General features: G+C 39.3%; 2 protein-coding genes across 10 annotated transcripts in view; one reads left to right on the top strand and one right to left on the bottom strand.

Annotated features, from left to right (window-relative positions):
• The window catches only part of RCBTB1 (RCC1 and BTB domain containing protein 1), a 96189-nt gene extending 89138 nt beyond the window's left edge, over positions 1–7051 (top strand). For all 8 annotated transcript variants that reach the window (XM_047865197.1, XM_047865206.1, XM_047865171.1 and 5 more), the window contains one exon: positions 4694–7051. In XM_047865197.1, the coding sequence (XP_047721153.1) occupies positions 4694–4834 (141 nt within the window). In that variant the 3' untranslated portion in view covers positions 4835–7051. The remainder of the gene's footprint in view (positions 1–4693) is intronic.
• Positions 7052–13861: 6810 nt separating this feature from the next.
• Positions 13862–22802, bottom strand: part of SETDB2 (SET domain bifurcated histone lysine methyltransferase 2) — a 90794-nt gene continuing 81853 nt past the window's right edge. For both annotated transcript variants that reach the window (XM_047865158.1, XM_047865148.1), the window contains 7 exons: positions 21862–21905; positions 21606–21665; positions 18958–19013; positions 18222–18288; positions 17429–17569; positions 16359–16430; positions 13862–14672 (listed from right to left, as the gene is read on the bottom strand). In XM_047865158.1, the coding sequence (XP_047721114.1) occupies positions 14491–14672; positions 16359–16430; positions 17429–17569; positions 18222–18288; positions 18958–19013; positions 21606–21665; positions 21862–21905 (622 nt within the window). In that variant the 3' untranslated portion in view covers positions 13862–14490. The remainder of the gene's footprint in view (positions 14673–16358; positions 16431–17428; positions 17570–18221; positions 18289–18957; positions 19014–21605; positions 21666–21861; positions 21906–22802) is intronic.

Consider the following 22802-nt stretch of genomic DNA (forward strand, 5'->3'; position numbering starts at 1 on the left):
TTGCCTTCATTCTGTGGTTGAAATGCTAGGAAGATGGAGACAACCTTCTCACATTTTTTCTGTTTCCTGTAAGTTCTTGTGGTTTCTCCATACCCCCTTTTGACAAGGTAATTTTGCAGCAAATGACACACATAAAAGCAACAAAAATGTATCGGCTCAGTAGTTAGGAAGATTTTTCTGGTTGTTGTGGAGCCCCGGCATTCTGAATGCACTGTCAGTCTTCCTCCAAGTTTTAAGTGAAGAACAACTTGGCAGAGGAGCACTTCAGAATTTCTCCAGTACAAACCCAAATAAATGTTGCCATCAAGGGAGTAGATATGAAAAAAACATTGTATCAAGATAGTTCGTATCTTATTACACAAATTTTGAAATGTTTCTATTTATACTGTTTCTTTTCAGGAAATGTTTGTTTTCTGTGTATTTTTGGGGTTTTTTTGTTTGTTGGAAAGAGAACGCGAGCTGGGAGAGGGGCAGAGGGAGGGAATCTTAAGCAGTCTCCACGCTCAGCACAGAGCCCAGCGCGGGACTTGATGCCACAACACTGGGATCATGACCTGATATGATCTGTTCAACCCACTGAGCCACTCAGGCACCCCTAGTGTATCTGAACATCAGGAGAAATAGCTGGGAGGGAAGTATTATTTGTTGAACCAGAGTGGAGAGTTTTCCAGAAAATCCTCCTTGCTTAGCAATGTAAGTCTTAAGATTTTGCTCTTGGAAGCAATAAATATAAGGCCAGGAATCTAATTCCAGAATTAGTTTGGGATATGGGTGTTGAAAGTTTTGCGCTAAAACCAAATGGTCAGCATTTTTTCTTCTTTCCAAAATTAAAAGTTTTCTGTGATCAGTAAACTGTAAAGTATTTTTTGGTTAGTGAGCGTGCCTTTTCTTTATTTTGTCCTATTAAGACTTTAAGTACATTGTAGGGGCGCCTGCCTGGGTGGCTCAGTCGGTTGAGGGACCGACTTCCGCTCAGGTCATGATCACACGGTTTGTGAGTTCGAGCCCCGCGTTGGGCTCTGTGCTGACAGCTCAGGACCTGGAGCCTGCTTCGGATTCTGTGTCTCCCTCTCTCTGCCCCTCCCCAACTCATGCTCGCGCGCACGCTCTTTCTTTCTCTGTCTCAGAAATAAATAAACATTAAAAAAAATTAAAAAAAAAGATTTTAAGTACATTCTAAAAACCAGAGACCACTTTGATATGGAATATTTTGTACCTGATATACTAGGAAACAAATTCTAAACTTACAGTTTTGGGGTTTTGTTTTATTACTACTTTAACAATAATTTTGGGCAAAGTTAGGTGTGGGTCACAATTTCTTGCCATCCAGAATATGTCTCAAGGGGGGCTTGTGACACATAGGTAGCCTGTCTCATCCTGGCCAAGTAGCCTTCCATAGAAAAATTAGCATTTGACTATTTTAGCTTTGGAGGACTTAAGACTGGGTAAGAACTCCATTTAGGCTGCAGTAGCGTTTTTTATTTTTATTTATTTATTTTTTTTAATTTTTTTTTTCAACGTTTATTTATTTTTGGGACAGAGAGAGACAGAGCATGAACGGGGGAGGGGCAGAGAGAGAGAGGGAGACACAGAATCGGAAACAGGCTCCAGGCTCTGAGCCATCAGCCCAGAGCCCGACGCGGGGCTCGAACTCACGGACCGCGAGATCGTGACCTGGCTGAAGTCGGACGCTTAACCGACTGCGCCACCCAGGCGCCCCTTGATTGTGTTTTAAGAAGATCTGTGGAAAGGAAAAATGACTTATTCTCGGAATATGTAAATTATTGGAATAATTTAATTTAAACATTGAAAAATTTGGAATGAGTTTATAAATTAGAGTAGCAATTTATTTTGATCTTCCTTGCTAATTACAACAAATCTGACATTTTATCTGATTTGCCTCAGAGCCACTTTATAATAATTTCACCACAAAATGTCATGAATATGGAATTACTTCTGATATACCAAAAATATTGTATTAGAGCCCCTGATTTTACACTCTTTCCCACTTTTATATTCTGTCGGCCTTAAGAAGATGCTTTCATTCTATTATGAACGTTTTTCATCTACGGGTCAAGTAATCCTTTTTATTCTTCTTGGAAATGTTTTATATAAACATTTAAACATATATAAGCTTTTATACAAAGCCCAGCGGTTCTGTTACAGTTAACTTACCAGTTGGGTAAGTGTTGTATTTTCTTTTCTGGATAATTGAAGATGTGATACATTTGCAGAGTGAGGTGAACAGATCATGTAGGTTCTCAAAATATTCAAGAATTATCAGGAAAATATTGATCTCGTTCACACATAAGAGGCAGGCTGGCTCAGGGCATCGGCTGCTAAGTGAGTTGCATGACTGTGCCACTCTGTTCATGCAGGTGAGCTTGCATATCCAGTTTCTCTCTCCAAGGGCACTCAGTGCTTCCTTTTCCATAGATCTGCCTTAAGCAGGAGTCAGTTATTAAATAAGTTCTTTAAACAACCCAGCTTTAGGTTATTTTCAGGATTCTCTAGTTAGGTTTGTAATGTTTGAAACTGCTAAACATTTTTTGAATACTGAGCTATCTTACCAATTCAGACTCATTGGAGGGGAAGGGAAGACGGTTTTCTAGAGGTGTTTTCATAAATGTATGAAGTGATTTATAACTAGAGGTGCCGTCTGTGTACCTGTGCTATATAAAAAGTTCTTCAGAGTTTATACTCAAGATAGTCTTTGGATATACTCATTGTTTGACCTCTGAAGATCTTGAATTCCGGATCTGTAGACACTGTAATAAGGTTTTACAGTGCCAGAATTTAGTGCAATCTTCTTTGAATTTGAAATTGTATAATTAAGAGTCAATATTTAAAGATCCTCATCTGATACATTAGATGGTTTGAGAGACTTTCTGTGCTTATGACTGGTTATTTCTTCCTAAAATCTGTGTAGATAAACTAGTTGTCTCTTTTTGATAAATAAGATAAAGATGACTTTTCTCTCCTTGTGGAATATAATTTAGTCCCAAAGCTGTGTATTAATCATTGGGTTATTATACCAGGAGTAGGACTTTTTCTTCAATAATTGAGAGGGAATGTTTAATATAGTTTAACATTATAGTTTATTATAACACACGGAACATTCAGCTGTACTTCAGCCCACTGGGAATCTCTTATTTTAAAACGTGGATCTGGAGATTGTGCTGATATTTTAAATGCATTGTGAATTCTCTAGAAAGCAAAACTCTGTCAGCAACTGGCTGATACACATTAGATGTGGTTTATCTCTTACTGGTTATATGACTGGAAGGGGACATCATTCAGCTAGGGACAGAGGGACCCTCAGAATAGGGAAGTATTTGTTCGCAGGGGTCTGCAATGAGAGAGTAGAAAGGAGACGTGTTTCTGTTTGTTTGGGTCCTTCCCCATTCTGCCTGACATTCTCATTTCACGGTGGCTGGAAACATGAAGCCAAGACGCTGCAGTTTAAATGTTGTCCAGTTCCTGGTTTGATAGAACCCTGAGTAGTGACCTTCAGTGTAGCTGGCAAAGTTACAAAAATCAAGGTATTGGTGATAAGAGCTTTTAGTGTAATTTGCTGTTACATAGTTAGTCTTTGTATACATTCCAGTACCTAATGGATTTAATAAATACGTGTTCCGGCGTTTCAAGGAACAAACGTGGTAGTGTTTTGCTGGGGATGAAAGGCTCTGTTGGCATTGGCAGGAATTTTTAACACTTGTATATATTACTTCTGGATGTCGGTAGCTGATGACTTCTTTTGTCTGAGTGAAAACTCCAGACTGAATATTTTCCTCTGGACCGACTATCTGAGAAATTAGTGTGTGGGAGTGGGAGTGTGTCTTTCTTTGTGGCTTTAACAATGAAGGCATTTTTATCTTGGAGAGCGTGAAAGTGAATTTAAGGTCTGTGGAATTTTTTTTTTTTTTTTAATGTGTCTCCTTAGGACATCTCTTCATCACTTTTGTGTTTCTTAAGGTCTTCCTTAAGCTAAATAACCCACATCTTAATTCTTTTCTCTGACTTGACTGTGGTCAAACATACGTTGGAGTAAAGTTGCTTTCAGCTTTGTTTTTAATTATTATTGAAGAAGAATTGACGTATAATACTGTATTAGTTTCAGGTGTACGCTTTCAGCTTGTTAAAGTCTTTGCATGTGACCGGACTGTGTGACAGCCATGCAGAGGCTGTCCCCCCATAGGCTCTGTGAATGGGTGTACGTTCTAGAGAGTCAGACTTGAGGTAGGGGAGGTGTTGTGACTAAATAGTACGTGCTTTTCTTTTTTTACTTAAAAAAATTTTTTAATGTTTATTTCTGTGTGTGTGAGAGACAGAGCATGAGCGGGGAAGGGGCAGAGACAGAGGGAGACACAGAATCCAAAGCAGGCTCCAGGCTCTGAGCTGTCAGCACAGAGCCCGACGCAGAGCTCGAACTCACTCTCAGTGAGATCATGACCTGAGCTGAAGTCGGACACTCATCCGACTACTGAGCCACTTAGGCGCCTCAATAGTACGTGCTTTTCTGATGCCGACCTATGTACAGTCACTTGTTTGCTTAGTTTGAGGTTTCTGGCCTCAAATATCTTTTCTAGGGGAGGGTGAAAGATTTGGGATGAGGGGTTTGGATAGAAGTAATTTGATCAAAGTTAATAAAAAAAAGCCTCTTTTTGTTTTTATTTTTGTTGTGTGTGTCCAGGATTTAGAAGAATTCTGCTTTAAGTTTTGCATCAATCATTTGACAGAAGTTACACAGACTGCAGCATTTTGGCAAATGGATGGCCCTCTGCTAAAGGAATTCATTGCTAAAGCCAGTAAATGTGGAGCCTTTAAGAACTGAAGCCCCAGGCTGCTGGGTTTTGTGAATGCTCTGGGGCACTGGCCATGGTGGCTGCTTTGTGCTCTGCGGGTGATGTAATTTTGCAGGTAAAAAACCCGTCAGCTTGTTTGTTTTTCACATCTTGAGACACCATTCTCCGTGTAGGAATGTATGAAGGATGTACAGCTTTTCCTGAACCCGTTCTAAACAAGTCTTGTTTCCAGATATGTGCATTTTAAATGTGACCTTAATTTGGCTGGAACATTGTAAAGGGGTGAAAGTTTAGCTGGTCGTTTGTGTTTTGTTTTGTTTTGTTTTTGATTAGAGGAACTGCTGAACTTGGAAAGGAGAAGTTTGCGGTAATTCTCCTGGCTCACATAGTAACAACCCTTTTGATCCCAGGAACTGGGATGGTTTGTGGATTGTGAGATAGACATAAGAGGCCCCACCTTGAATTAAAGATGCTGACTTTGGGGCTTGTTGAAATGCTGCATCAGTTGCTAGTTCACTAGCCGTACTGTGAAGGAGTAGTTAAGGTAGTTTGAGGTTTTTGTGTGTGTTTGTACTACTGAGGACCTTTTTTAACTTCATCGTGTATCAAAAAACAATATTCAGTTTAATATGAGTTAAACCTATTACCATGATGATTATGCAAAGATAAACTTGTAGGCTAGCCAAGGTTTCTCTTAAGAATTAAGTCCATAAAGAGTAGTAATTTAGGACTACCTGTAAAAAGTTGATATCGAAAGAAACTTTGGATAGAGGTCAATATTTTATAGAGTATCCACTACTATCCAACAGTGTTTTGTTTTATTAAGATACAGTCTAAGAGCTGAAGTTTAAATTTGATTGCCCACCGTTTCCCCCATAAACGCTAATCATGAGAAGAAAGTAATGGCATATTCAGCATACTCTTGCCTTCCTAAATTATGGCTGCTAGATGATCAGATCCACTACATCTGACTCACAAGGTGTTCTTAAAACCAGCTTTCTGGCAGGACTTCATAGAATTTCTCTCTTTTATCTATAGGCCAAGTGTCACACCTTTGCTTGTTTGCAACTTCAGCTTTCGTTTTTTATTTCCTCGTCTTTTGATTGTGTTAGGTATAATATTTAGCACAATATAACTTTGAAAAAGGATCAAAATTACGATTTCCCTGAAAAGATCTTTTTAAATAGGATCCTTTTAAGTTCAAGTTTTTTGGGTTTTTTTGTTTGTTTGTTTCTTTTTTGGTCTGGTTATGAACATGACTTTTGGAGGAAGAGTGTTCGTTCAACTCTGAGTTTTATCGTGTGTGTCTGTTGAGCTTGCTGTAAGAACAAAGCTTTGTTCTCTCTGGCTCACAGACTCATTTCCATTTGTGGGCATTCCCTTAGTGAACGGTTTCCTGTTTGGAAGGTCCCTCATCTGAACTTGGAGCCCAAATACATTTTCAGAGTCAAATTAACAAGAGAGTGAAGATATGCTGCAGCTACTATTTTTAGCAGTGTTTCTAAGTGTGTCTGAGGGTTTGGATGGGAGTGAGGGTCCAAAGATAGGAATTCATTGATAAGTGAGATAAATTCAAACCTAGAAGTCCCAGCTCCCTTTTCCTGACCATGTTGTAAGTGATTGAAGCCCAGTCAGTTATTAATTAGGATTAGTTCTGCAACATGATAGAATTTTTCTTACTAGGTTGATGAATGCACATTAATTTGATTATTAGCTATGATGGGTGGTGTTCATAACAATCACTGTTCTATAGGCTTATGATCTGGACAAAACAAGACCTGCGGTATGTTTACTATTGCTCTTACTTGAAAAAACCTTAAAGCACAAATTAAAGTAGTAGATCCATTTCCATAGATTGTTCATTCATTCAACAAATATTTACTGAGGTTCCTTATACAGGTAAAGAACCACTTCTCAGATTACCGAGTAATTTGTATGAGTGTGTATGTAGTGAAGAAAATGGAAATATGTTCTTTGAAAAGTACTTGAGTATCTTTTTTTTTTTTTAATACACTCTTATTTTTCTACTTGGTTTCATTGTTAATCATAGCAGGAAATGAAAACTGTTCTTTGAGTTGTTTTTTTCATCTGATGTGATAATGAAAGCCAAAGTATTCATATTTCTTAAGATAACCCTAACTGTACTCTTGAACTTCTTACTGGAATAATATTTGATACTCTAGTATATAGGCTGTATTTATGTAATGTTTAGAATGACATATTAATAAATAATCTGTCAAGACATACATGCAGAGTTGTTTTTCCCTCTCAAAAATCAGTAATGTGCAGCCTTAAAACGGAAGGAAGTTCTAACACATGCTGCAACCTGGATGAACCCCAAGGACATTATGCTGGGTAAAATATGCCAGTCACAGAAGGACAAATACTGCATGATCCCACCCACACAAGGTAACTAACATAGTCAAATTCACAGAGACAGAAAGCAGAATGCTAGTTGCCAGAGGTTGGAGGTGGGAGAGAGGGCTTAGGAGCTAATGTTTAATGGATACAGTTTAATGGATACAGTTTCAGTTTTGCAAAATATAAAGAATTATGGAGATGGATGGTGGTGGTGACAACACAACAGTGTTGAATGTATGTAATGCACTGAACTGCACACGTAAAGGTGGTTAGCTTGATAAATTTCATGTTCTATATATTTTTCCACCATTAAAAAAAATTGGTACTATGATTCTTAGCAGGTATCAGTCTGAAAACAGGTACCACAGTGAACAGGTCACCTGTTTCTCAGTTGTATCCCCTACTCCCATAGAAATCTTTTGGTTTTGGGGCACCTGGGTGGCTCAGTCGGTTGAGCATCCGACTTCGGCTCAGGTCATGATCTCACAGCTTGTGAGTTTGAGCCCCGGGTCCGGCTCTGTGCTGACAGCTCGGAGCCTGGAGCCTGCTCGGATTCTGTGTCTCCCTCTCTCTCTGCCCCTAACCTACTCACATTCTGTCTCTGTCTCTCTCTCTCTCAAAAATAAACATTAAGAAAAAAATTAAAAAAAAAATCTTTTGGTTTTATTCCTACTGAAAGATAATACGATTGAACTGTCACAGCAGAAAAATGCATCTGGATCCTTGTACGTATAAATGAAGGGAAGGACAGTCCCTATCCTCAAGGAACGTGTAAGTTATTAGGAGAGAGGAGAGAGAAGTTGAGGAATTAACGTAAAAACATATTTATTTTTTTTTTTTAATTTTTTTTTTCAACGTTTATTTATTTTGGGGACAGAGAGAGACAGAGCTTGAACGGGGGAGGGGCAGAGAGAGGGGGAGACACAGAATCGGAAACAGGCTCCAGGCTCCGAGCCATCAGCCCAGAGCCTGACGCGGGGCTTGAACTCCCGGACCGCGAGATCATGACCTGGCTGAAGTCGGACGCTTAACTGACTGCGCCACCCAGGCGCCCCTGTAAAAACATATAAACAACTTTTCACAATAGGTGGTGCAAGAAAACTTGATAGCTTATTATGAGAAATAGATGCTCTGAAGATAATGTCCTTCTCACTCATTCCAAAACAGCAGGTAAGTGGCATAAGCAAAGGCTTAGAGGTGGTGGCTGATAAGCCTTCCAGAACTTACCATTAGCAAGTTTGGTTAGAATGGAGAACATAAGCCAGGGCCCATTAGGGGAAACGTGGGCAAGGAGAGGGTGTGTGTGTGTGTGTGTGTGTGTGTGTGTGTGTGTGTGTGTTTGAGAACGTTTGTTTCCCATGGTGCCAGACATTATGCCCTATGCTTCACGTATTTTCTTCTTTAGTGTCCACGTTTTGTACCATAAGGCATAAGGTAGGTAGAGTTAAGCTCAGACAGATTAAGTAATTTGATTGAAGTTTTTCGGTAGTGAATGACATAGCACAAGTACAAACCCAGGTTTAATAGTTTGCCTAATATTTGCTTACTTAGTGACTGTCAAACACATGTTGCTCCATTGTGCCAAGTTGCCTCCCATGGTAGGAATGACAGATTAAATTTGAAGGTAAAGTGGGGGACAAAGGTTTTCTCTTAAGTAAAGATCATGATATCAAAACTCAGATAAGCTTTGCTATGGGATATAATAGCAGGAGAGGAAGTTACAGTCGTCACCTGGACCAGGAGAAGTCTTTGTTCAGTGCATCTGGACGGAGTCTTCTGTAGTTTTTTTTTATATTCAGAATTCTTATTTATTGTGGTAAAACATAAATGAATTTACCATTTTAACCATTTATTTTTTATTTTAGAGCACGTTCAAGGAGAGGGACAGAGGGAAAGAGAGAGAATCTCAAGCAGGTTCCACATTCAGCATGGAGCCAGATACTGGCTCTGATCCCACAACCTGGGATCATGACCTAAGCTGAAATCAAGAGTCGGATGCTCAACTGACTGCGCCAACCAGGTGCCCCCCTTGTAACCATTTTTAAGTGTACAATTCAGTGGTTTTAAAAATTGAAGCATAGTTGGGGTGCCTGGGTGGTTCGGTTGAGCATCTGACTTTGGCTCAAGTCATGATCTCATGGTCTGTGAGTTTGGGGCCCATGTCAGGCTCTGTGCTGACAGCTCAGTGCCTGGAGCCTGCTGCGGATTCTGTGTCTCCCTCTCCCTTTGCCCCTCTCCCACTCATGCTCTGTCTCTCTCTGTCTCTCAAAAATGAATAAATATTAAAAAAAATTAAAAATTGAAGTATAATTGGCATATATCAGGTTTTCAGTAGGTAATTTGATAATTATGTACATTATGAAATGCTTACCATGGTAAGTGTATTTACCATCCCTTATCACACAGTTAATACAGTACTACTGACCGTATTTCCTATACTGTACTCTTCATCCCCATACTTAATTATTTTATAACTGGAAGTTTATACCTCTTAATCCTTGTCACCTATTTTGCCTGTCTCCTTGCCCCCCTCCTCTCTGGCAGTCATCCTATATTGAGTTTGTTTCTCTTTTCTGTTGTTTGTTCATTTGTTCTGTTTTTTAGATTGTTTACATAAGTGTAGTCATACGTTGTCTTACTCTGACTTACTTCGCTTAGCATAATACCTCTAGTTCCATCTACATAGTTGCTAATGGCAAGATTTCATTCTTTTTTGATGGCCAAGTAATACTCCATTGTATATATACACCACATCTTCTTTATCCATTCATCCATCAATGGACAGTTGGGGCTCTTTCCATATTTTGACTATTGTCAATAGTGCTGCTATAAACATTGGGGTGCCTGTGTCCCCTTCGAAACAGCATACCTGTATCCCTTGGATAAATACCTAATTGCTGGGTAATAGGGTAGTTCTATTTTTAATTTTTTAAGGAACCTCCATACTGTTTTCCAGAATGGCTGCACCAGCTTGTGTTCCCACCAATGATGCAAAAGAGATCCTCTTTCTCCTCATCCTCGCCAACATCTGTTGTTGCCTGAGTTGTTTATTTTAGCCATTCTGACTGGTGTGTTGAGTCTTCTTTTTTTCTTGATGAGTCTGGCTAAAAGTTTATCAGTTTGGTTTGTCTTTTCAAAGAACCAGCTCTTAGTCTCATTGAACTTTTTTTTTTTTTTTTTTTTTTTTGGTCTCTATTTCATTTATTTCTTCTCTGATCTTTATTATTTTCTTCCTTCTGCTAAGTTTTGGCTTTGTTCTCCTTTTGCTAGTTCCATTATGTGTAAAGTTAAATTGTTGATTTTCCTTGTTTCTTGAGGTAGACCTATATTGCTGTAAACTTCCCTCTTAGAACTGCTTTTTCTGTGTCCCAAAGATTTGGGATTACCATGTTTCCATTTTCATTTGCCTCCAGGTATTTTTTCTCTTCGATTTTTTTTTTTTTGTTGATACATTGTTTAGTAACATGTTATTTAGCTGCCACATGTTTGTGTTTCTTCCACTTGTCTTGTAATTGATTTCTAGTCTCCTAAGGTTGGATATAATTTGTGATACATCCTTGGTATAATTTCACTTGATACTTCACTTGATATGATTTCAGTCTTATTAAATTTATGAAGGCTTTTTTGTGACCTGTCATGTGCTCTGTCCTGGAAAATGTTCCATGTGCACTGGAATATGTATTCTGCAGTTTTAAATGGAATGTTATGTATATGTCTGTTAAGTCCATCTGGTCTCATGTATCATTCAGATCCACTATTTCCTTACTGATTTTCTGTCTCAATGAGCAAGGTATCCATTGGTATAGGTGGGGTGTTAAAGTCCCCTACAGTTATTGTATTGCAGTCAGCTTTTTCCTTTATGTCTGTTAGTATTTGCTTTATATATTCAGGTGTTTTTATGTTAGGTATATAAATACTTAAAATTGTTATATCCTCTTACGAGAGTGATCCCTTTATCCTTATGTAATGACCTTTTTGTCTCTTGTTACAGTCTTTGCTTTGAAGTCTATTTTATGTGAGGTGGCTTGGTGGAGCACTTGGGTGGCTGTCACTTAAGGATCCAACTCTTGATTTTGGCTCACATCATGATGTCACTGTTGTGAGATTGATCCCCTCACTGGGCTCCATACTGAGTGTGGAGCTTGCTTGGGATTCTCTCTTTCCCTCTGTCTCGGTCCCTTCCCTGCTTATATGAGTATTGCTACCCCAGCCTTTTTACTTTCATTTGCAAGATAAATATTTTTTCATCCCTTCACCTTCAGTCTGTATGTGTCTTTAGGTCTGAAGTGAGTCTCTTGTAGGCAGCATATAGATGGGTCTTGTTTTTTTATTTTTTTTTTTAATCCATTCATTCACTCTTTTGATTGGAGCATTTAGTCTATTTACATTTAATTATTGATGGGTATGTACTCCTTGCCATTTTGTTAATTGTTCTCTAGTTGTTTTTGTAGTTCTGTTTCTTTCTTCTTCTCTTGTTCTTTTCCCATGTGGTTTGATGACTTTCTTTAGTGTCATGCTTGGATTCCAATCTTTTGTGTGGAATTCTTGTGTGATTCCAATTTTTTGTGTATTTATTATAGGTTTTTGATTTGTGGTTACCCCAGGGGGTTCTCATGTAACATCCCATGTGTTTAGCAGTCTATACTGAGTTGATGGTCAGTTCAGACACACAACGGCGCTAAATTTTTACTGCCTCTTCCATGTTTTATGTATATGATGTCCTATTTCACATGTTTTTATTTTGTGTTACCCCTTGGCCAATTTTTACTAGTTATGTAAGTGAACAACACACTGCTGGATGTGGCAGTGCAGGTGTGTGTGGGGTAGATGGGTTGGATGGATAGGTTCCTCAGGAGAACGTAGGGGCAGGGTACATGGTGATGGCAAGGTAGATGGAGAGTGTCAGAACTGACTCCTGAAAGCCTCTGGCTGTCTAGGGCTGGGGAAGGCAAGGAAAACACCAGCAAACACTTCTGTTCCTGGAGAACAAACGAATTCTGAAGATCCCTGCCCCTCTGGCACATATCCTAAAGTCATATCACTAAATCATTAGCTGTATCCCAGGCATTTTCCAGACCACTGAATCTGTGCAGTGTCTTAGGTCGTCATTCAGTGTGCTGGCCATTTAAGGGCAGAGACTCCATTTCCTATAGCTTTCTGGCTCTCCCCAAGTTAAGCCCCGTTGGTTTTTAAAGCTCCCAGAATTCAGCCCTGCTGATTTTCAAAGAGGAACCTGCCTTTACAGTGTGGATCCCCAGGGTGGGGGGTGCCCAATTTAGGGCCTGGGACCCCTGCTCCTTTGTGCCTAAGATGTCCCTACTATTTAGTGGGTAGTCATACCAGGGGTGTGGCTACTGATTGTGTCTCTGCCCCTCCTCCCCTTTTTTCTTTAATTTTTATTGATTTATTCTGAGAGTGTGTGTGTGTATGCGAGTAGGGGAGGGACAGAAAGAGGAGAGCGAGAATCCCAAGCAGGCTCCATACTGTCAATGTGGAGCCCAACACGGGGCTTGAACTTAGGAACTGTGAGATCTTGACCTGAGCGCAAATCAAGAGTCACTTAACTGACTGAGCCAGGCAAGCACCCCTCCTCCTACCCTTTTCCATGTAGCCGCCTCTCTAGGTCTGTCGGTGGAAGACCTGTTCTGCCAGTCTTCAGGTTGTTTTCACAGAGAGTTGTAGTACATATGCTTGTTGCCTTGGTGTGTCCCTGGGAGGTGAGCTCAGGATCTTTCCTAATCTGCTATCTTCCTTGACTCCCTCCTGTAGTTTCTTAAATGCTTGGGTGATTCTGATGTGCAGCTGAATTTAAAAGCCACTAGATTTAGATTTTTGTCACTCAGGTAATTATGAATTCAGCTAGGGTTGCCCTTAAAACAGGAATGGACATGTACTTTTCACCTATATCCTATTCTTCATTCAGTGGATATTTTTTGAGTACTTAAAACGTGTGAAACACCATGCTGGGGACTTGGATCAAACTCATTTTGCAATGTGGCATTGTGTATCAGAGTAGTGTGGTAAAAAGAAATATGAATGTCAGGTTTTCAGGGATCAGATTTGGTGCATAAAAATCCAAATTGTATTGTCAGAGAAAAGTCTTAGTGATTGTTTTTCATTCTTGTGTATTCCCACTGATGTTCTTTTGTAGTCATTTTATTTATTTATTTTTTTTTTTTATTTTTTTTCGAAATTTATTGACAAATTGGTTTCCATACAACACCCAGTGCTCATCCCAAAAGGTGCCCTCCTCAATACCCGTCACCCACCCTCTCCTCCCTCCCACCCCCCATCAACCCTTCTTTTGTAGTCATTTTAAATTGAAATACTTATTTTAAAGATGATATACGCCCATGTAGTGACTGCAGCCAAAAAGAAATTTAAAAAGCAGGCTTTGTCGGGTCACCTGTGTGATTGTCAGTGAAGCGTCTGATTCTTGATTTTGGCTCAGGTCATGATCTCACGGTTCGTGAGTGTGAGCTCCACTTCTGGCTCTGTGCTGACAGCGTGGAGCTTGCTAGAGATTCTGTCTCATTCTTTCTCTGCCCCTCCCTTGCACGCGCACTCTCTCAAATAAACAAACTTTAAAAACCCAAAAATAAAAAGCAGACTTTGTGATGACAGGTAAATTTGGGACAAGTGGAGTAAAATATTCAAATTTACTTTATCTGAGTCATTATGAGCTGGAACTGGTCTCAAAGGATAATAACAGTTTATGCATTTATTGAGCGTCATAGGTGCTGGGAATGTGTTGAGAGCAAATCACAGGAATAGTGAGATTTTGCCCTCAGAATTTATACCCTCATGGTGGGATGTGAGATACAATGGGTTACCTTGGGAAGTGATCTCAGAGGGAAGAAGGGGTAGAACTGGTGTAATGAGATCTGCAGGCAGAACAGGCAGAGAAAGGAAACAGAGTAGTTAAGGCTTCACAGCAGGACAAGCAAAGGCCCTGGGGGGAGCCTTTACTTCCAGGAGCATCTTGTATGTTATTGAAGTCAACTTAGATCACTGGAGTGGGGGAAGCATGGGAGGCAATGCACCAGCATGAAGCCACCATCGGACTTTCAGGGCAGAGGGTGGGAGAGATGGGAGGTATAATCTAATTTACTCAAGTAGAATCTGAGAAACATTTTGTTGGAGAACAGAAGTGAGATGGTAAGAGGGAGGCAGTAAATACCCAGTCAGGCATGAAATGTAGGAACAGGTAAGAGTTGATGAGGATTGAAGTCTGAGGACCAGAGAGACCTGAGAGGCGTAGGGCTAAAGATGTGTGGCTTCCACAGGTTAGATCTTCTGTTCGCAGCCTGCTTGCGGCTGAGCCTCATTCCTGGCCCAGGAAATAGTAATCCTTAGAAGACCCGGAAGATACTGAAGTAGAACTTGACCTAAGTTCTCTATCTTCTTGAAGAGACCGCAAGGTTTTTTTTAAGTCCTGAAGTCCTTCAATCTCTTCCTTCAGTTGCTTCTGCCTTTCTTCACATTGATCAATTTTATTCTCTATTGCTGTGATAAGAAATGAAATGATTTCAGGTTGGTAGTTTTATAAATAATGGACTATTTCTAGCCCCTTTTACATGCAAGTGCACAGTAGTACACAGTGCTGTGCAGAGGGCCTGGTTCTTGTATGCCTTTTCTTCCTCTTCTAATTCAGGATAGAATTCTAGTATTTATCACATACAGCTGGTCAGTACATCTTTAGAGCTTGACTCCCTATTGTATATCTTTGAGAACTCAAAAGCAGAGACTGTATTATCTTCATGCTACACTATATCTGTTAAGTGGAGAGAGCATGTGTGTAGAATAGCAAGGTTAAGGGCAAATCATTTATAAAATTGCATCCAATTTTTAATGTTATGTAAAAGCTTTTGATTTTATTTAGGAATAGGAAGGCTTTTGTGGAAACAGGCTCTGTAAATAACAATATTACTCAGGGACAGTGTCATTTTTTGAAAACTTATAAGTTGAAGAATATTAAAACGCACACATACATAATCTTTCTCTAGAATACCCGTAGTTAACTTTCTTGAACATTAGAAAGGCTAAATTAAGCAAGATGAGATGTCAAAAGTTAGGCCTTTTAAGTTCTAATGCAATTCCAAATAATGCCTCCTCTTGGTGACCCACACCTCCCAAATACTACACTGTAATGTGTATACTCTCAACCTATGCAAGTAGTGACAGGTGCTAGAAATGTAAGTTTTATATGAAAGTCTCCTACAAAATTAGGCTTAAAAATTTTTTTTAAAGGCTGCTTTAAAAAATATATGGATACTCACATTAGCAGTATGCATTCTCAAGAGACTATTAAAGGATATGCTGGTTTTTCTGATTAAAAATGTAATACAGAATTTGAATGGAGTGTAGGGCACAGTGTACAACTTTAGGGGGAGCTATTTACACCAAATTCTGTGTGTCTCCCACTCTGGCCAGGATGTGCAGTGCCCAGCCTGTCCAGCTGTGTGGGGCAGCTTGAGAGAGAGGTTGATCAGACTCATCAGTAAGTGGAAATTTAGTCAGTTTTGAAAGCATGTTAATGGTACAAGGACCTACTCAGTAAATGGTTGATGTATTATTAACATACAATGTCGTATCAGTTTCAGGTATACAATATAATGATTCAATAAAACCTTTCTGTAAAATAGCAACCATTTAAGTCTCTGCCCCCTCCAGGCTTTCTTCTTTTTCAAAAGTTTCTTGATTTTTTTCTTGCTCATCTTTTTTAAAACTTGAGAATAAATGAATCACAACCCTCCTTCCCTAATACCGAGAGAATTAAAATTTGTACACATTAAGTCCAGGGAGGGAGTCAAGCAACCATGGAGTTTATCACAGCCTTGCTGCCTCACCAGTTCCTGCTGAGTCCTGAATAAGGGGACCGAATACCTCCCATTTTGCAATCATTTAAAAAAGTAGAAACAAAAAATGGAGTTTTTACTGATTACTAAGATACTGTGTATATGTGGAAAATGTAATGTGGCACTGTCCAGCCACTTACAGAGAACGACGGTTTCCATTGGGGTGCACTTTTTCAGTTGTGTGTGTGAGTGAGGGGTCATAATGCTTTGCAATGGACTTTTTCATTTAATAAGACAAAATTCTTCTGAAATAGGATTTTTATCTGCTGCATAGTAGTATATTACTTTAATATATATATTTATAAACTGTGCTGCTCAGTTATAACTCATGTACCTGTTTGAAAATTTACAAATGTGTCTTCAAACAATCTACTGTCAAAAAGTGAAGTCCCAATTTCTTCATAGTCTGTAGGGAGAAAAACATTTTCAGTTTTAATTTAAATAATTTATGTAGGCAGAAACACCTTACAAAGTAACCCCAAATAAGGAAAAGTAACCAGAGCAGCCAAGCACGGGGAACTGTGGTATCTGTCAGAATCTGACAGCTGAAGCAGCAGTATCCCCGGGGACGTGTTAGAAATGCAAATTCGTGGCTGGGTGAGGCCCAGGTACGTGTTTTAACAAGCCCTGCAGGGATTCTGAGAGGCAAGTTCAAGTTTGAGAAGTGCTTGGTCTAAAGTAAAGAAATGAATGAAAGAATGTCATGAGTGAGCTTTTGGAAATGTCTTCATAATTTCACTTTTTGATTTTGTGTTGAAAATAATCCCTCTCAGATAATCATATACTTTACATTGTTGCCTAGAGTCTAGACTTGTTGAGCTTTTCCTTGTAAGATAACTCCATTTATCATGAAGTTTAGAAGCTCACGGTGTAGGTTCTAAGAAGGCAAAGTGGCTATACACTGCATATACAAATGGAACTTTGGCTTCCCAGACAGCTTTTTTACAAAAGGTCACATTTAACTAAATGAAACATCAAAGCCTTACTTTTCCTTCAGTGAATTTTAACATTATAAACAGAGATGTAAGGAATAGAATTTGAGTCAAATCAAAACTAAATGCCATTTTCAGATGTTGGCAACAAGTTGTCGGCTGTATGACTGCGTGTGGTTCTGAACATACCTATCCCATTGGGGGTCACTCTCAGCTACGCACTTCTGGAAAGTACATCGAAACTTTCAGGGCATTAGGGTGCTTTTGACTGCATTAAGTTTCTGAATTACCCACATCCTACTGATTTATTATAAACAGGATCTCTAGAGATCTCAAGCATTGAATTGTATCAAAGAATGAGAAAAGGCAAAGAAAAAGAAACCACACAGAAAGAAAAGGTGCACTTTTTGTTTTGTTTTACAAGTAGGTTTGTGAGAAGCCTCTACATGTAGAAATGTTGCTATTTCAATACCTGATTCGGAAGCAGTCTCATCCATGAGTCTTTCTTGAATCAAATGAAGTTTGTCTAATATTTCTTCAAATAAATCATCAAGAAGCCCCACTCTCTTACATTTCTTAAGAAAATCAATTTTCACACTTGATCCAATTGCATCTAAAAATAAGAAACACATTTTAGAAGGAAATGGTCCCAGGGCTGCTATCATCAATCCCTATGTGGTCACTTCTGCAGACCTTGCCTAGTGATGGAGGAGCACAATTAGTAAGATAATAAATACAGCACCTTTGTCTTTTAATTGTAATTTTCACCATGCCTCATTTTTTTCCCTAGCTGAAACAATGAATGTTACAACTAATTCTATGAATCAAGAGGATTTTCTAAAATTTAGTTTCAAATCTTTGATAGCCTCCTGTCATTTTTTTTTTTTTTTTTTGGTCACAATTATTGTGTGTCATGATAGAATGTCTATGTTTCCTTGACAGAAACCTGTAATTACTGGCTTCAGCTTCCTGGGGGGAGTGGAGGGTACAGTGCAAGGGGCAGCATGTCACTGGATTCTGAGCTCAGGTAACCCTGGCTTCTAGATCGGGAAGTATATCCTTTCTTAGTACAAAGAACAATGGACCATCCCTACCTAAAATTACTTTGATCTGCTGGCCTTATGATAGAGTGGACGGCTACGATAAAAGGTTCCTATTCTAACAATTACCACAAGTCCAGAAGAATAAAGTGGGATACCAATTTTGAAATAAATGAGTCTTCATTGTTATTGTAAGTCATATTTGTTACAAAATTTATAGCAAACCTGTGTGTCTGCTCTCCTCTTCCTTCATTTCTTGTATGAATCTATTGAGTGTCATTGTTTCAGATGGCTAGAGGGAGAGAAGAATCAAGATTACACTTACTGTTGGCATTTAATGTTGCGTAAAATGAAAACCAATGTTTTGTTGCATGTAATTCATCAATATGCCCATGGTGAAAATCATGCCCCATATTCATTGATAGTTTACATGTAAACATCAAATGTATTTTTGTATAACAAAACATCAAGAGTTGTGACTAGCTCCTGTTGTATAAACAGCAAGAGGTGAAAGGTTGCTAGCTCATATTCATTTAACTCATATGAGCTGATACATAAAAAACTTTCAAGTTCCCAAAATACTTCATACACTTTACACATAATAGTAATGCAGAAAATTATGAGTTATAAGTTAGGTCAAGTGTGGATCATGCAACTGAGAAATACTTGGCTAGGTAAGGATGCTTTGCTGCACCTTGCCCACATTAAGACCATAAGTGCACAGTGCACTTAGACGCTCTCACTGATGTGGTCCCAGGGCATGTGTTACAGGAGCCATGGGACCTGTCACCTCCTGCAGGTCATGTGCTAGGATACCCAAGACACAGCCAACTTTTCTTTTACATTCACCTTATGTTTCTAGTACCATATCACCTGATATGTAGAACTTCTGTTTAGAACTGTTAAAATAAGGACTTTGTGTAAAGAAACTGAAAGCTATAATAAAATGATGTCAAATTACCTGTACAGGAACGCCTGTTGAGAGGCGTTTCTTTCTTCCTCTTTTTCTTTTCAGTCCTGAAAAATCAGTTGAAAATATGAATCATGTAGAAACCAGAATCCATAAAGGAAAAGATAGATGCTTGACTACATAAAATACAAAACTGTATGCTAAAAGTTACTACAAAGTCGAAAGATATGGTGGACTTAAATGTTTGCAACACATATGATAAAGTACCAATTTTTAAAATCTAAATATAAATCAATATAAAAAAGAGCAGAAAAATGGGCAAAGGGGGGGGACCCTCTAGGAAGAGTTCATTAAAGAGAAAGACTGGATCACAGGAAAACAAATATAATTGATGAAAAGATAGGGGGATACATTCACCTTTACTCCTATGTGAAGACATGCAAAATATTTCTCCTACCAGACTGACAAAGATGAAGGTGTTTAATATATAATGTTAGGAGGGATTGGGATAATTGTGTACTGCTGGTATTACAGCCTCTTTGGAAGGTAATTAGCCCATTGTTACCACAGCTTCATTTTTTTTTTTTTTTTTCAACGTTTATTTTTGGGACAGAGAGAGACAGAGCATGAATGGGGGAGGGGCAGAGAGAGAGGGAGACACAGAATCGGAAGCAGGCTCCAGGCTCTGAGCCATCAGCCCAGAGCCCGACGCGGGGCTCAAACTCACGGACCGCGAGATGGTGACCTGGCTGAAGTCGGACGCTTAACCGACTGCGCCACCCAGGTGCCCCTCTTCATTGTTTATACTCTTGGACCCAGCAATCTACATGAAGTTTTCAAAATGGTACGGTTCATAAAGGCACAACGATGAATGGGAAAAAATGTTAACTACATTATTTAATGTGATAGAAAATTATGGAAAAAAGGGCGCTTGGATGACCCAGTCGGTTGAGCGTCCAACTCTTGATTTTGGCTCAGGCCATGATACCAGGGTTGTGGGACTGAGCCTGGCATCAGGCTCGGCACTGAGCATGGAGCCTGCTTAAGATTCTCTCTGCCTCTCCCCTGCCCGCATGTGTGCTCTAGCTCACTCTCAAAATAAAAAGAAAATGGAAATAACCTAAGTGTCTATTATGCAGAAACTAGTTCAGTTGTAATTCAGCTATGCAACTGATACACTGGAATAACATGCTACCTTTTAAAACCAAGGTATGTGTATTTGTATGGACATGGAAGGATCTCTAAAATACAGTGGGTGAAAAGAAAATATAGTTACTACTATATTTTGTATATACATGAAATTTTTAGAGGAATACAAATGAAACTGATAGTTTCCTCTGGGGAGAGGATTCATAACAGTGTTCTCATCTGCTTTTCAAAACTATTGATTTTTTAAATTTTTTTTTTTTTAAATTTTTTTTTCAATGTTTATTTATTTTTGGGACAGAGAGAGACAGCGCATGAAGGGGGGAGGGGCAGAGAGAGGGAGACACAGAATCGGAAACAGGCTCCAGGCTCTGAGCCATCAGCCCAGAACCTGACGCGGGGCTCGAACTCACGGACTGCGAGATCGTGACCTGGCTGAAGTCGGACGCTTAACCGACTGCGCCACCCAGGCGCCCCTTAAATTTCTTTAAAAATAAAACTAATACATTGTTACCTTTCCCTATCAATAAACACTGATTGGGGCACCTGGGTGGCTCAGTTGGTTAGCCTCCCACTTCATCTCAGGACATGATCTCACGATTTGGGGGTTTGAGCCTCACACCGGTGTGGAGCCTGCTTGGGATTCTCTCTGCCCCTCCCCCACTTGTACTCTATCAAAATAAACTTTAAATGTTTTTTTAAAAATAAACATTGGTCAACAGCTACATTTTAATAGTAATGTCTTTTAAAAAATTTTTTTTTAATGTTTTATTTTTGAGACAGAGACAGAGCATGAACAAGGGAGGAGCAGAGAGAGAGGCAGACACAGAATCTGAAGCAGGCTCCAGGCTCTGAGCTGTCAGCACAGAGCCTGACGCAGGGCTCGAACTCACTACCTGCGAGATCATGACGTGAGCCAAAGTTGGACGCTTAACCAACTGAGCCACCCAAGTACCTGTAATTTTTTTTTTTAAATAATTATTTTGAGAGAGAACAAGCACACCTGTGTGAACAGGGAAGGGACAGAAAAGGAGGGAGAGAGAGAATCCCAAGCAGGTTCTTTGCTGTCAGTACAGAGCCCAACGTGGGGCTCAGTCTCACTAACTGTAAAATCATGACCTCAGCCAAAATCACTGAGTCACTTAACCAACTGAGCCACCCAGGCACCCCTGATAGTACTTTCTGATAAAAGGGTAATGACTGAAAAATGAACAACATTGTTTAGAGTGTTGTTTACTACCAAAAAAATGCAGTTGCTATAACATGGAACTAAGCCTTTCCAAAGAGGTCCTGACTCTGGTCCACAGTGAGCATTCCAGATTTAGTGCTGATAAGACATTGCTGGTCAGAAGTACACAGAGGCTATTCATGAATGAATGTACATCCCATTACTTCAGTTAGCCAGGGCCCACTTTTCCTTAATTAGAACTGAAATGCTAACCACGAATCTTGAGAAAAATTCAGGGAGCATGCAGCAATTTATCAATGTTATCTACTGAAAATTCTGATACTCGTTTAGAAGAGAAGCAGTCACAAAAGTCAAAGCTTTTTACCATATCCTCGGTTGGTCTTCTGCTTGTAGTGAGTAGGGGAGATACCAGACAGAGACTTTCCTGAAAGTAGGTACACAGAAGAAAAGTTAGTCCATTAACATTGCACACTGCACAAAGAGACTGGCAATTTTATAAATAGGTAAAAATTTAACTCAAAAACTTATTTAATTCAGTGAGGCTAGTAAATCAGACTTCCATGTTTTACCTAAATGTATACCTTTCTTTAAACACACAGTACTAAATTTTAGAGACATACCATCATGAGTGTCTTTCAGTGCAGCATGTTGTTGGCAGAACACTCTGAAAACAGGCAATTTCAAAGAATTGTTAATATTTTTACTTACGCTTTTAAAATATGCCAATTTTCCTATGATTTAAAAAGGAACTAACCTATTTTTCATGATGACTTTACCCTAAATATTTGTTACAGAAAAATACTGTCCACACCTGTGTAAGTTACGCTCATCAAGTGCAGACGGCACCTCTGTCAGATGTCTTTTGCGTTCTCAGCTCTCGAGTACGCTCTCTGAAGGAGCGTGAATGAAATATTTTGAATAAGTAGTTCATATATAGTAGTCAGTGGGATTTTACTGTATAAAGATATCAGGAGCTCCCATGTCTAAGACAAATTTTCATCTGACTACACAAAGTACTGATTTTCAACAAAAGCACAAAATTGCATGCTTTAATTTTGGGAAAAGTAGTTTTCTAACTCAACAGATCTCTCCCCCAGAACTTAGGGCTGAACTGCACGAATCTAGAATGGATCAATGCACTGGAAGAGAAGAAAGCAGCATAGCACACTATGAAGAAATGGAGTTTTGAGGAGCTGCTCAGGCCCCATTTTTTCCCCAGGCTTTCTTCCTCCTTAGCCTCCAGCTACGTCTCCCTTCCTTTCCTTATTGTGCTGACCCTCAGGAGGCAGGGTCCCTGTTGCCTAAGGGAACATATGAATTCTTCTCGTCTTACACCAGTTTCCACCTCTTCCAAGCAATCTTCCTGGAAATCCACCATTTGCCCAAGCAAAGCTAATCTCCTCACCCTTTGAATTCCAGTATCTGAGCACTTTCATTTCTTTTTTTATTGTGAAGAATTTCAAACATATATAAAAGCGTTAGATGATGAACGTCATGGCCCCCACCCCTCACCTAGTTTCAACAATTATCAACTCAAAGCCAAGCCAGTGTCATGTGAATC

The sequence above is a fragment of the Prionailurus viverrinus genome, chromosome A1 (genome assembly GCF_022837055.1).
Source record: "Prionailurus viverrinus isolate Anna chromosome A1, UM_Priviv_1.0, whole genome shotgun sequence".
NCBI classification, from domain to species: Eukaryota; Metazoa; Chordata; class Mammalia; order Carnivora; family Felidae; genus Prionailurus; species Prionailurus viverrinus.